The 13,783-nt window shown below is 32.5% G+C and overlaps 2 protein-coding genes across 3 annotated transcripts; one reads left to right on the forward strand and one right to left on the reverse strand.

Annotated features, from left to right (window-relative positions):
* Nucleotides 1-1,085: 1,085 nt before the first annotated feature.
* Nucleotides 1,086-7,464, reverse strand: LOC122581980 (mitochondrial import receptor subunit TOM40-1-like). Its single transcript, XM_043754313.1, has 11 exons — nt 7,218-7,464; nt 6,112-6,193; nt 5,922-6,021; nt 5,742-5,837; nt 5,575-5,625; nt 4,891-4,956; nt 4,349-4,450; nt 4,207-4,275; nt 4,019-4,102; nt 1,700-1,795; nt 1,086-1,384 (listed from the first exon to the last, which is right to left on the reverse strand). The coding sequence occupies exons 1-11, from the start codon at nt 7,342-7,344 to the stop codon at nt 1,328-1,330; spliced, it is 930 nt and encodes a 309-aa protein (XP_043610248.1). The 5' UTR covers nt 7,345-7,464; the 3' UTR covers nt 1,086-1,327.
* A 2,029-nt stretch (nt 7,465-9,493) lies between these two features.
* On the forward strand, nt 9,494-13,757 carry LOC122581342 (oligoribonuclease-like). 2 transcript variants are annotated; one of them, XM_043753559.1, is made up of 9 exons: nt 9,494-9,646; nt 10,531-10,644; nt 10,965-11,024; nt 11,126-11,202; nt 11,707-11,788; nt 11,914-11,969; nt 12,563-12,649; nt 12,836-12,926; nt 13,441-13,757. In XM_043753559.1, exons 2-9 carry the CDS (start codon nt 10,545-10,547, stop codon nt 13,560-13,562), a joined length of 675 nt encoding a protein of 224 aa, XP_043609494.1. In that variant the 5' UTR covers nt 9,494-9,646; nt 10,531-10,544; the 3' UTR covers nt 13,563-13,757. The 2 variants fall into 2 exon arrangements, with proteins under 2 accessions (XP_043609494.1, XP_043609495.1); XM_043753560.1 differs by lacking the exon at nt 10,531-10,644.
* Nucleotides 13,758-13,783: the final 26 nt, after the last annotated feature.

Consider the following 13,783-nt stretch of genomic DNA (forward strand, 5'->3'; position numbering starts at 1 on the left):
TTATCACTTTGTTATATATATATATATTGGTAGATAAGCAAATATAACCAATTCATCATTTTTCACTTGCCAAGTAAAAGTATGACATTACAAAAAGAAGAAGATAAAATTTTTTTTTACCAAAACGGTGTAACCCTCTTATTTCATTGGTTAGATAAAAGTTAGAAATACAAGAATATATAGATGTTGGATACAAATGAGTATAAAGATCCTCAAATTCAGTACTTAAAAGACCCTTAAATAATGATTAAAAATAAAAACTTATACGTAATATCAACTGGTCTTCGGTCCTATCCGATTACGGATTATCTCAAAATATATATATGAAAGGTAGATATTAAAATAATAAATAACAAAATTGATGAAATGAAAAAGTGTTGTTATGATAGAATAAGATTTATGATAGAATTTTAAATATAACTATTTATCTAATAAGCAAATAAAAAATAAAAAAATTTAGAAAAAATAAGAGAACTCTAAAATAATTTGGGAAGAGTTTTATGCGGAAAAAAAGCTTTTAAGAGGTGTACCCAACCTTCTTTTTTTTATCATTATTATAATATAGATAGATTAACCCAAATGCCAAAACTAGTGTCAGTGATGGACTATTTTTGTAACGACTGCTGATTAACTAACAAAACTATTACTTTATTATCTTGAGCAGAATTTGGGTAGATCCCAACCCACATTGATCCCAACTTTAAAAAAATTTACTTGTGATGCAAGCTGTTCTCACCCTAACAAGTCATCGGCAAAACTATCCTGCAAGGGTAACTCGGCCATGGGTCTCCTCGGTTCATGAATTATGAACTTTTTCAAATTAGTACTCATATAATTCTTTATTAATGCTACCGAGTCTTAAAAAGCAATGGGATGCTCATCTTCTAGATAACGTGACTTTTGTAAGGAAAATATACTTTGCCATTTATACTAACAACATGGATTCAGTTGAGGGCTTAGACAAGATTAAATGCATATCCCAAAGGAAGTAAATAGGTGCGTGTAATTCCGTCAATACGTTGATTGACGATACCTAATAATGTTGTGCTAAGGTGCAACATAAAATCCTTATTATGATCCATACAGAACGATGAAAACAGAGCTACATTTACTATATATCCAAACTGCAAAATTCAATGTCTGCAAAATGCTGCTCTAAACTGTTAATGCAGATGGAACCTCCGTCACAAAAAAATTTTGCTCAAAAAGGATACAAAAATCTCTGATAAATGTGTCCGTAAGATGCGAAAATAATCAGTCAAGAATGACTGTCTAACTCACTTGAAACCAATGAGTAGGTTCTTGCATCGGTGGTATCCCCCTGTATCTATTCTCCAATCGTCAATCCAAGACCAAACCTGTAGTCTTTCTTTTTGTGGTCCACCTGCATAAACATAATTTGAAAAAATAAATGTTTCTGGGTCAACCCGGCACGACGCTACTAAAACTTGACTGATTTGACCTGTTCCCAACTCGCCTAGCCCACCAACCTTGCCTCCTACTTAAACTATAATCAGCTCAGACTGCAATGGTTGCTTAATATGCCAATATGATTTTTCGTGTTCATCTTTTATTATTGCATGATTATAAACAGACCCAATCCAACAATGAAGGTAGTCCTGGTGTAGACGTAGAAGTTTGGGTTACATCAACTTAATGATGTTGATGTATCAAGATATTGAGAAATTAAAGTACTTACCTCGGCAGAAACAATAAAGTTAAGACCCAAACTCAACCGTTCTTCAAGAAAACCAGACACACAGCCATTTGAGTCGATCCTGCCTCTAAGCCGACACTGTTGATGTATAAAAAGGAAATTGATGGAAAAACATGTCAAGTTGTCAACCCAGTAGAGCTTCTTAATGCTGGAAAGATATGTCAACCCAGTAACAACTACTTTAAAGTTTGAACATTATTTTGATTTGTTTAAATATTATGTCATGTCATTTCTCCATTTATTCGACACACAGTCACACACATACATAAAATAACACTTCAAGCAGTTGTATGGTTAGTCACTGCATCTTTTTGATAATACCTTGTTGGTACTTCTAGAGTTCTAGTATTGATATTTTCTGGTTGTAAATGGACGTATTTTATTGAGCCCCTTTTTTTATTTGACGAAAAAGGAGAATCATGGAACTACACAGTTTCATCTAGCAGGCTAGCAGCCAAAAGGGTAGCAGAAGATATTCATGAATCATTCTCCAGTTATATTGGTCACTTTTTACAACATCCAACTTTTTTACGATCCTAACTGTAATGATCGACAAACTCCCTAATGATTCTAAAAAACACACTTGCCAAGCATAACACTATCTATTTATAGACCTTATAATACATGCGAAATAGCCAGGACAGAAAACTTCAGGTCAAAGATCTACTGTACATTCATACATTTTCAGAAACATTTCAAGTAAGCCAAATGAGAAGATAAATTTCTTATTTGTTCCAGAGATTAGAGTATTTATACACTTTTCTAACTTATTAGATTAAAATTTTATCCATTTCTGTCCCAGCCGAATGCCTATTATCTAGTTAAGATGGTCCAAAGTTCGAATACACACACACACACATATATATATATGGGTAGAGATCCTGGAAGAAGGTGTCTTAAGGAAAGAAGGGAGAGAAGGTCCTATAGACCAATTAGCACGCGACATGTGTCAAATTAAAAAAAATGTGCGGTGGCATTTTGGTAAATAAATCAAACTTTTCTGAAGCATGGTCAGCTTGGGTTTCGATCAGCTTGGTCAGCTTGGTTGGATCAGCTTGGTTAGCTTGGTTGGGTCAGCTTGGGTTCTGGGTTAGCTTGGTTGGTCAACTTGGTCAGCCTCGGTTCTGGGTCGGCTTGGGACTTGATCAGCTTGGTTGGTCAGCAAAATCAGTTTGGTTAGCTTGCGGTCTGGGTCAGATTGGGTCAGCTTGGAGTCAGGTTGGGTCAGCTTGGGGTCTGGGTCAGGTTGGGTCAGCTTGGTTAGCTTGGGTTGGGTCAGCTTGACACAATCTACACAAATGTAGATTATGTGTTTTGGGTCAGCTTGGGGTCTGGGTCAGGTTGGGTCAGCTTGGTTAGCTTGGGTTGGGTCAGCTTGACACAATCTACACAAATGTAGATTATGTGTTTTGGGTCAGCTTGGGGTCAGGTTGGGTCAGCTTGGGGTCAGGTCAGGTTGACACAATCTGCTGTAAAAATGTAGATTATGGGTTTTGGGTCAGCTTGGGGTAAGGTTGGCTCAGCTTGGGGTCGGGTTGGCTCAGCTTGGGTCTGGGTCAGCTTGGGTTGGGTCAGCTTGACACAATCTACACATAATCTACACAAATGTAGATCCCAAGCTGACCCAGAACCCAGGCTGACCCAACCAAGTTGATCAGAACCCAAGCTGACCCAGACCCAAGCTAATCAGAACCCAGGCTGACCAAGCTTCACAAAAGTTTCATTTATATACAAAAATGCCACCGTGTTTTTTTATTAAAAAAAGCCACATGTCACATTCTGATTGGTTCATAGGACCTTCTCTCCCTTCTCTCCTTAAGACACCTTCTCATTTAATCTCTCTCCTGTATATATATATATATACACACACACTTAAAACTACTAGATACGTCCATACATACTTGATACATTGTTTATTAAAGAAGTTTCTGTCATAACTTCATATTAGATATCAGCCAAAGCGAAACATAACCATCAAACTTTTGATTACTTGAACGTTATGACATCGTGGTTCACAAGTGATCCGATTTCTTTGTACATAACATCTAATGTGAGATTAATATTTCAATCATTGACCAAGGGTAATTAATCACTGAAACATTTGTTCTTGAGCGATTGCCTTAATTGTGCTAAAGATATTATTACTTCAGGAAGAGCATTTAGTGGTTTTGAGTCTTCATTTGCCTCCTCAGTCTCAGATTTAGTGCAACATTGGTTCAAATCAAAATTAAATGACAATTTTGACTATAGCTGAACAAAAAAAAGCTACAATAATAATCATTAACGGCTTTCTAGAATTACCTGGCGAAGTATATAATCATAACCACAGCTAGCAGTCACATCTTTTGACATGTAATTGTACATAAAGTCAGATGCCAAAGAAACCTGCGACAAAAAAAAAAAAAAAAAAAAAAATAGTATTGATGCAATAAGCCAGTAACTGCAACAAACTTAGACAAAACAATATTTAGAATGGTGGCAGTATTCACCTTTTCAGTCACCTTCTGGACATAGCTAAGAGCCACCATTCCAGTGCTGGCAATCTGTCCTGTAGCAACCTGCATGCAAGAAATGCATATTAAAAATTAACAATAGTTAATACCTCCAGACATGTCAGTATGTGGAAATTACCATTTTGTCTGTGTTGTATCGGGCGGCATAACCAAGACCAGACTTACGATGCTGACCAGCCCAGAATACTTCCCCGCCTAAGCTCAGATGAGGAGTCACACTCTGCATGCAAGATTACATGATATAATTGCTTTGATACAAAAAAAAAATTAATACTTAAGATGGAAAAAACGCATGGGCAGCCTTATATCCTAAGTAATTTGTAGGCCAGATTAATACATATACATGGGGTCGACTGAAAAAACAATCAAACATGATCGTAAAATTGGATCATATGAAGATCCAGAACCATCATATGTTACGAAACAGAAATATTTATATTCCTCGAATTATACAAGTCAGAAAAAAGGTTCTACAAGTGTACTATTGAAAATAATTTGGCTTGATACATATCCATACATACGAGTTTGGCTGTGGAAAGCTCTCCCATGGTTCTCAAAGAGTCAAAGAGAATGTCAAAATGCATTTCACAGAGAAGACACTCAAAGAACATATTGCTAATAAAACATCATCAATAATAGAAGAGATAAAACACAATTTACCTGAATATAACTAGCGCCAATTAACCCACCATTTCCTAATTGCAATTGAGCCCTATAGTCAGTACCCTGCATATGAAATCAAATACCAAGAGATTCAATTACTAAAGCAAAATAATAAAAGAATGTCATACATGAGGTATTTGGCCGTGACTTGGATAGTAATCCAGTATAACATATTGAAACCTGAAGTTTGCTTGATGGAATACACACACACACACACAATCTGTTTAGAATATAAATACCACATACCATTTTAATATGAAAAACCTTTATTTGCATTCTTGAACTATTTATCTGATTATTTTACATCTAGTTGCAATATTTTGATGGACAGATTTTGTTTCTAATCATCTACAGTAATTGCAAAATTTAATTTCCTAGTCAATTTTCTAAAAAATTGAAATGTTTTTACTCCCTTTTCATAGACATCCCCCATTTTCTTAGCAAGATACTAAATTCTCTATATAGTCAATTTAAACTATTAATTCTTTAAACCATCAGCGTTCCTAATCACTCAAACATCTAACTATCAAAAGTTCATAAAGATAATGCACATCCAAACCCTATTTTCTACTGTCTTAACTGTTAATACAGCTGCGTATCTGACTCTGATTATGACTATCACATGATCACATTCAAAATACCAACAACTCGTATAAAAAGCCAACAGAACATACAACTTACCTTGTAGTCAAAGTTGGCCATTCCATTAGACATGTGAGGCTCACTTGAAAGCTGAGAAGAAAAACATACCCTATTATTGTATAGCTATTTTATAATACTGTATAATGTTTAATTGCCCAAATAATGCTTGATTTAGGCAAAGAGCAGTTACCAATCTACCCTTTTACCTGAGCATTGGCCTTCAAAGTAAGATTTTCGGACAAGTCACATTTCACTCTAGCGTTAACCCTACCGTCAGTCATGACTCTTCCAATCAACATTAACTATCACGCATCAAGAAATAATGTCATATATGAAGGTTACAATAGAGATTGATCATAGACGACACATGATGGTAAATAACCAACCTTTGGATCGATATAGTTAGCACCAAAGTCATAGTGTGCAGTAGGAATCTTGAATGTTTCGGCAGACTGAGAAGGAACCTCCATAGGTCCCATCAAAACACTGTAAAGTTATAATGGCACGTTTATCAAATCAAATGAAGAAGAAAGTCCGTACCAGTATAAAGAAATCAATGTTTCCTTGAATTTGTACCTGTGACTCAATGAGAACTTCTGATTGAGTCCTTTAGTGAGATCAAGGCGCATCCCCTCAAAATGTTCAGCCTTTAAGGACACTAAAGAAAAACAAAGATACAATCAATCTAAGTTCGCAGGTGTTTCAGTGAACCGACCCACTATATATATAGCACAATCTTTAAGTTGAACCTGTCTTGTGTCAATAGGAAACAAGGAACTTGAATAGGCAAGTAGGCAAAAATCCCACCCCTTAAATTATCCATTGTAAAAGCACATCCCTTGAATTCCCTAAACCTATAACCAAACACCCCCGTTGGCCGTTGCACGACCTTGCTATCTTATATAAAGAATTCATGCAATCCCACGGATACACTAACACAAACCAAACCAAACCCTTCATCTCTTGTCTTTCTTTTTTAGGTAACGACATCACATAATTCACACATAACAGAGCAAGATTTCCATTATTAAACGTATAATAGTTAAAACAAAGTCCTCTTCGAGCCTAAAAAATTTCCATAACCTACTATATTATTATTTCCTCCAAGGAGTCCACAAAAATAATGCATTCTTTACACAAATAATGACCTAAAAAAACATAATTATAAATAGAGATCGAGTAAAACTTTCCAGGGTTTAACGGATTAAGGTTTATGTGACAGACCCCTTCAACTAATTAATATAGAAAAGATGCAAACTTTAGTTGATTAATTACAACAAACTGGCAAAGAAACACGAAAGCAGCGACAATTAGGGTTTATGTGTCAACCCCTTAAATTAGTTACAACAAAAATAAAAAAATATTCAAACTTATTTCAGGAGCAAAAAAAAAAAAAAAAAAACACAAACCATTATAGATTTATTTCATATATACTGTTACACACTCATATTGGAGGTCTTTTTAGAAGCAGTTGGCTATTCTTGTTACACATTAAACTAATAACAATAAATAATCACAAAAGATGCAAACTCTAGTTAAATCAAGTATAAAAAAACAGAAAAAAAGCAAAGATATTTAGGGTTTATGTAACAAATCCAGTGAACCCTTTTAACTATTTACAGTAAAAATCAAAAAAGATTCAAACTTTAGTTAAATCAGGTAAAAAGAATTAAGAAAATTACTGAGGGCTTCACGGTGAATTTCTTCATAAGGAATAGGGCAAGGTAAATCCAAGTAATTAACTTTTTCAGGCTTGATCGCTTCTGCTGGCGGCGCCGGAGGTGGTGGTGGAGGAATTAGAGACGCCATTGTGGAGGTGGAGCAAAAGATTGATTGGTGGTGATTCAAATGTAGAAGAGAAAATTTGGTTGGCGAACAATATTACGTTTCTTCTTTCTTGTAAAAGATTTTATGGGGAAGAAAAACCCTTTTCTACTTTAAAGTTAAAACCCTTGTTTGAGATTCTTGAATTTTAGAAAATAAAAATAAAAAAATTAATGAAATCAATCGAATGATAATATCGTATTTTGCGGTTTTGCTCTTTTGACAAAAACATGGAATTTTTTAAAAAGTTTTATTTAATTTGTGAATTATTCTAGACATGCATTTTTCTAATCGAATCTATGCTTAATATACATTATTCTAATCGGGTCTATGTTTGAGATTCGACGTAAAATAGAATTTCAGTTTAAATCTTTCAATGAGTAAGTTCTCACATAAAATTAAAAAAAAATAACTCAATCATTTTTGATATAAACCATGTAGAAATCTGATAAGAATCTTTTATAAAAAAAAAAAAGTTAAAAACGTGACCATGAAATTAAATTGACTCAATTAAAAAGGTTAAATAAGTATTAAATAGGAAAATGTTGAGAGTTACATACTGTTATGACGATTCTAAATGTAAACGCAGTACTATATTACTTTTGTTCTTTCCATTGCGAATTTGTCACACTTGATCATATCTTGAAAAGACTTTGAAACTAGCGAGAAAAAAATAAAAGTAGACACACCATTAAATAAAATATGAACATCGAATTACATGAACCACCCAAACCAACATGGGATACCAATGATCTCAAATTTTACATCATTACGATACACAAAAGAACAAGTTAAACATTGGGTTGGATGGCAGGTGATTTAAACAATTGTTACGACCAAAGTAATTCCGTTGGTTGATAAAATTTGTGAAAAGCTAATAACATGTTAACAATACTACCATTGATTAACTAACTTTAAATGTTTTAATATACTAAAACAAAGTTGAACTAATAACTAATCAATCAATTACAACTCTCGATTTTTTAAAGTTGATTTTTGTTTTTAATTCTAACTTTAATTTATAATTTTTGTTTTTAATTCTAACTTTAATTTATAATTTTTTTTTATCACAAATTTATACTTTTTAACCAATAATAATATTTCAAATATAAAAAGATAAAGAATAATAGCAAATATGTATCTAATAGATTAATTAATACTTTTTAATTTTTCATAAAAATTCAAACTTTCTAACCAATAATAATTTAAATATAATAAATAAAGAATAATAGGTAATATATATACAATAAAATAATTGCTAATAGATATTTAATAGAATAATAGTTAATACATATTTTAATAGTCGTTTTATTATATAGATATAAAACTAAATAGTTAAAAATAAAATAATTTTAATGTAAATATATTAAGATTTTAAAAGTAACTGTACTATTTTATTTATTTGAATTTTTTTTTATTAATTGTTATGACACATATAAGAAAAATATATAAAAATAATTTTAATGTAAATATATTAAGATTTTAAAAGTAACTGTACTATTTTCCTTATTTTGAAGTTTTTTTTTTAATTGTTATGACACATACAAGAAAAAAAATATAAAAATATAATCTTTATTTGAAACACTTATAACATTGTCATATTTCAATTGAAATATTAAGGATATGTTTTATCTAAAAATAATATTTGATCTCAAAGTAGTATAAAATAAGAGTATAATACAGTATGTGTAACAATAAAACAAATAATGATAATGACCTATTATGATTTTTTAATATTCAAATATCGTTAAATATATTATAATTTACAACTTTACAAATTTGATAGACATAATGTGATTTTGTAATATTCAAATATCGTTAAACATATCATAATAAACAACTTTGATGAACATAATTTTCAAAATTATTTTAATATAAACTCAAAGTTTTAATATATAAATCGAATTTTGATTACTAACAATAGTTACTAAAATTTGAAACATAATAAATTAACATCTAATATTAATCACATTGTATGTACGTGTATTGTACGGTTATACCCGGGTAAAAAATCTTGTAAAACAAATAATCGAATTAAAAGAATGTATTAGGTGGCGGTGGAAAGCCCATCAAATTTGTAAACACATCGGCCCATAAAACATCATACGCAATAATAATGATACATGCATATATCTCGAACTTGAAAGACTTTTGACTTTTAACCGAAACCAAAAGGTGTGCTCTGTTTCGTTCGACTGTTGAACAATTTCTCTGTATTCGATTACAAATCTGTCAATCACTATAACCTAACTAATTTCTCTCCAATTCCTCAAATATTATATGAAAGGTACTTTTTTTTTTGTTTTTTCTTGAATTTTATTGATAAAGATTATCTAAAACCCTAGAAATAACGTTGAAGATCAAAACCCTGATTCTATAATTTCCTAATTATTGTTTTTTCTTGTTAAAGTTTCAAGCTTTATAGTTATTCTTATTTTCTTGGAATTTTCTATGCATGATTAAGTAGATTAATAGGGTTAATCTAAGTGCTTTTATTTTATGATGGTATTAATATATTTAATCACTTTCTTGTATTCAAATTTGGGTTTTATGCCACTCAAGTGGTAATTCCATATTTTAGGTTTATAAGTAACTGACCCTTTTTGTTATTGAAGTATTTATCATGTTTGGAGCCCGACTTTTCGTAAATATTTATATAACTCTATATGCTTTTTATCTTCTAGTGAATAGTGGCCTCGATCTTTTAGCTCGTTAAATTTATTATGCAATATCCAATGTTTTGTCTCAAGAAGTGATCCGTAAAAAAAGAACGGATTATTTTAGCTATTAGATAAAACTTAAGTTTGACCTATATATCTACAAAAGGGTAGATTTGGGGCGTGTTCTATCGCAAATGTGTCAAATGGGTTGGGTCAAAGGGGCTGCAAGTCGAGTCTATTAGTAAGGCTTGCAAGCTCCTAAATCGTTTTATATAGAGATTAAGATCAACGTTGTTAGTTTGTTACGGTATTTGTTTGTAATCGTAACTAGAGTATTTTCTTTTAAACATATGATTGTCCATCAATTAAAGCTAAAATTGGATACCTGATACTGTTCTCTAGTAAACTTTGTTGTAACAATTGATTTTATAAATATGTTAAAATGTTATATTCTGCCAGCAACTCACTCAGTTTGTCTTTGCTGGATCTTAATGGTTGATGATTCGAATAGGGTAGAAAATAAATATGGACGGCCTCTCGAATGCTTTTTCTTGTCTGGAACTCGATGTTGATGATAATAGGGAAGAGACAACCAGTTCTGCTAATAATACAGAGAAAAAGAATGGTATATGTGATTCTAGACTCATTTTGTTGTTTGCATACCTGATTGGAGTTTATTAGAAGTTCATCACTATATACCTGATTACCCCCTCTATCCCCGTATAGTTGTCCACCCTACTACGAAGTATCGTAATAGTCCCAAAATACTTTTCCGCTGCTAAAATAGTTAGATATAATTGATTAGGTTTACAATATTGCCCTTAATTAAAAGTAATAACAACTAACTTAAAGAAGCAATAAATAAATGGTATCGATGTGAACTGTCATTTTTAGTAAAAAGGAAGCCAAATTACACTTTTTTCTAAACTGTGTGTTTTTGTCTAGTGGCCATGGAAGATGAAGATTACAGGCAGCCTCTTGTGTGGATCGACTTGGAAATGACAGGTATTCAGCTTTGAGTTGATTAAGTTATATTAAGTTGGTGATTAATAAACAAGAACATTTAACTCAGTTCTGAGTTTCTTTTTCATTTGCTGCATGTGCAGGATTGAATACTGAAGTAGATAGAATACTGGAGATAGCTTGCATAATCACAGATGGGAAGTTGACCAAATCCGTAGAGGTCAGTTGTCAATCTTGCTTTCTGTTTATTGGCATAGTCATTAAAGGGTTTTATTATTCTACTATAAGTGTATTTCATGGAGAATGGGGGATCTCAACTTCATTTGCCTCACACCAAGTAAACTGGACTCACGACCAAACACCTGTCTTGGTCTTTGGTCATTCTCACATGGCAACATCAGCATATTCAGGAACTCACAAAATGAAAAATGTAAATGATTAAACGATAGGAGTTTATATTTGTTAGGCAAAAAGTTTAAGGGCATTAAGGTGTTAGTTTCTTGATATCTAACAGTTGACTCATAAGCTTCTACTTCCCATTAAATTACAAATGGGTTATTGCTTATTGTAAATCAAGTCAAGTTAAAGATAAGTTTTAATTAGGACAAGATATAACATCTTATTACATTTATTGACCTTAATTTTTAGCTTTGTTTCTGTATTTGATTATCATGAAGCCTATTAATTTCATAGAAACTCGATTTGATTTAATCCTTTTGCTCAGGGTCCTGACTTGGTCATACATCAGACAAAAGCGTGTCTTGATGAGATGGGAGAATGGTGTCAAAAACATCATGCAGAAAGTGGTAAGCAGCCGTTAGCTCCTTCATTTTATATTTCAAAATTAAACAGTTTTCATTTCGTAAAACTATTAATCGTAAGGAACTAACAGTGTGAACTTTGCTGGTCTAACATCTGATATCTATTATAGGTTTGACCGAAAAGGTGATCCAAAGTACAATAAGTGAAAAAGAAGCTGAACAGCAGGTAATCTTAACTTCTTTCTTGGTTACTGTATCTTTCACTATGCATTATGGAGATATTATGTATTGCGTTCATGTTGTATTTCGTTATCTAATAGTCACCGTCGTCTCTTTCTCTCTCTGAGAGAGAGTTTTCTCTCGAGATCTGAGATCGAGACACGGTTTCTTCTCTTTCGACTTTGGCTTTGCCTTGCCGTCGATACTATTTCTTCAAGGGTAAAGCCATAGGCCGGAGGTCCTTCAGGAAGCAGCCTCTCTACCTTTAGGTAGGTAAGGGGTAAGGCTGCCTCCTTCATAACCCGCTTCGTCGGGATTTTCCATCTCTTAGAACTGTCCTCAATTGTTGTAGTTTTATTGTGGCAATTTTAAATATGTATAACGAAATCGGATTTGGTAAAACTGGAAACCACCAGGTCTCTCCCGATGATAAATCTATGTGCGAGTGCTAAAAATATAGCTTTCTTCATTTTTGGCTACTTTGGTTGCCAACAATTGGCCTTTTATTTTCATTTTTACTTTGTCATTTGTGATGTATGTCGACCTTTATCCTTTTGCATCACTATATGGTTGTTTAATCTGAACCCAATGTCTTTGTAGGTCATGGAATTTGTCAAGGCACATGTGGGCACATATACTCCTCTACTTGCTGGAAATTCAATTTATGTTGATTTTATGTTCTTGAAGGTAAAAGAAAAGATAGAAACTTTAGTTGTATCTTTGCATGAATCCAGCCACAACACATTTCATCTAAAAAGTGGATTTTTGTTACATCTTTTATCCGATAAAAACACAGCAAATTATTTTTGTGGGAACTAATTACCCACACAGAATTGAAGATACTGACTTCATATTTCTTTACTTCTTCTGCAGAAGTACATGCCTGATTTGGCTAGTCTATTCCATCATGTAGTTGTTGATGTCAGCAGCGTGAAGGCCTTATGCATGCGCTGGTACCCAAAAGGTGATCTTTTTAGTTTTTTGCATTTTGTGTGTGAAGTTGAGTATCTCACTATTTACTAATATTTAGTTATTTAACCATTCTACCACACACTTAAGACTCCAAAGCTTGACAAATTACAATTACCCTTAATTTCGTACATATAAGTTTAGCCAATAAATTAGTAACACTTTTTATCTATATTACAATACAATTGGGATTCTTTGTTTATTTGTTAACTATAGCACAAATATTGATGTTGCCATAAAAAATAAAATAAAATTGGATTCTTTGTTTATTTGTTAACAATAACACAAATAAATAGATAGATATTTCTAGTTTATATTATCATCATATGAAGGCAGAAAACAAGTTTCTTATCAACCTGGCGTAAATAAATCTGATGAAAAGCTGCGAACCAAAATCAATGTCAACAAATATCTTGTAATGATTTAAATGTCTCTTTAGGATGTGTAGCATTTATATGGAGGGGGTTATACAATGCATCTTTTAATATTTAATGCTTTTTCACCTGCAGAAAACAAGAAAGCTCCACGGAAGGAAAAGAGGCACAGAGCCTTGGAAGACATCAAAGAAAGCATAGCAGAGCTCAAATACTTCAAGGAAAAGGTGTTCAAATCAACAAAGTCTGGGAGGTAACATCAAATGCAAGAAGCCTTGTTGGCTTTTGAAGTTTGAAAAATGAAAAGATATCAAGGATATCAAGAAGGTCCGATCATTATTTTTTGATGATTCAGGCTTCTATTAAGTAGCTACACTTTCATAGAAATACAATGATCAGTTACTGTTATCTTTGAATTGAAAATTAGCAATGAATTTTTCATCTTGTGAAAAGCTAATTCTATAGATAAATATTGGCA

This window comes from Erigeron canadensis, chromosome 9 (genome assembly GCF_010389155.1).
Source record: "Erigeron canadensis isolate Cc75 chromosome 9, C_canadensis_v1, whole genome shotgun sequence".
NCBI lineage: Eukaryota > Viridiplantae > Streptophyta > Magnoliopsida > Asterales > Asteraceae > Erigeron > Erigeron canadensis.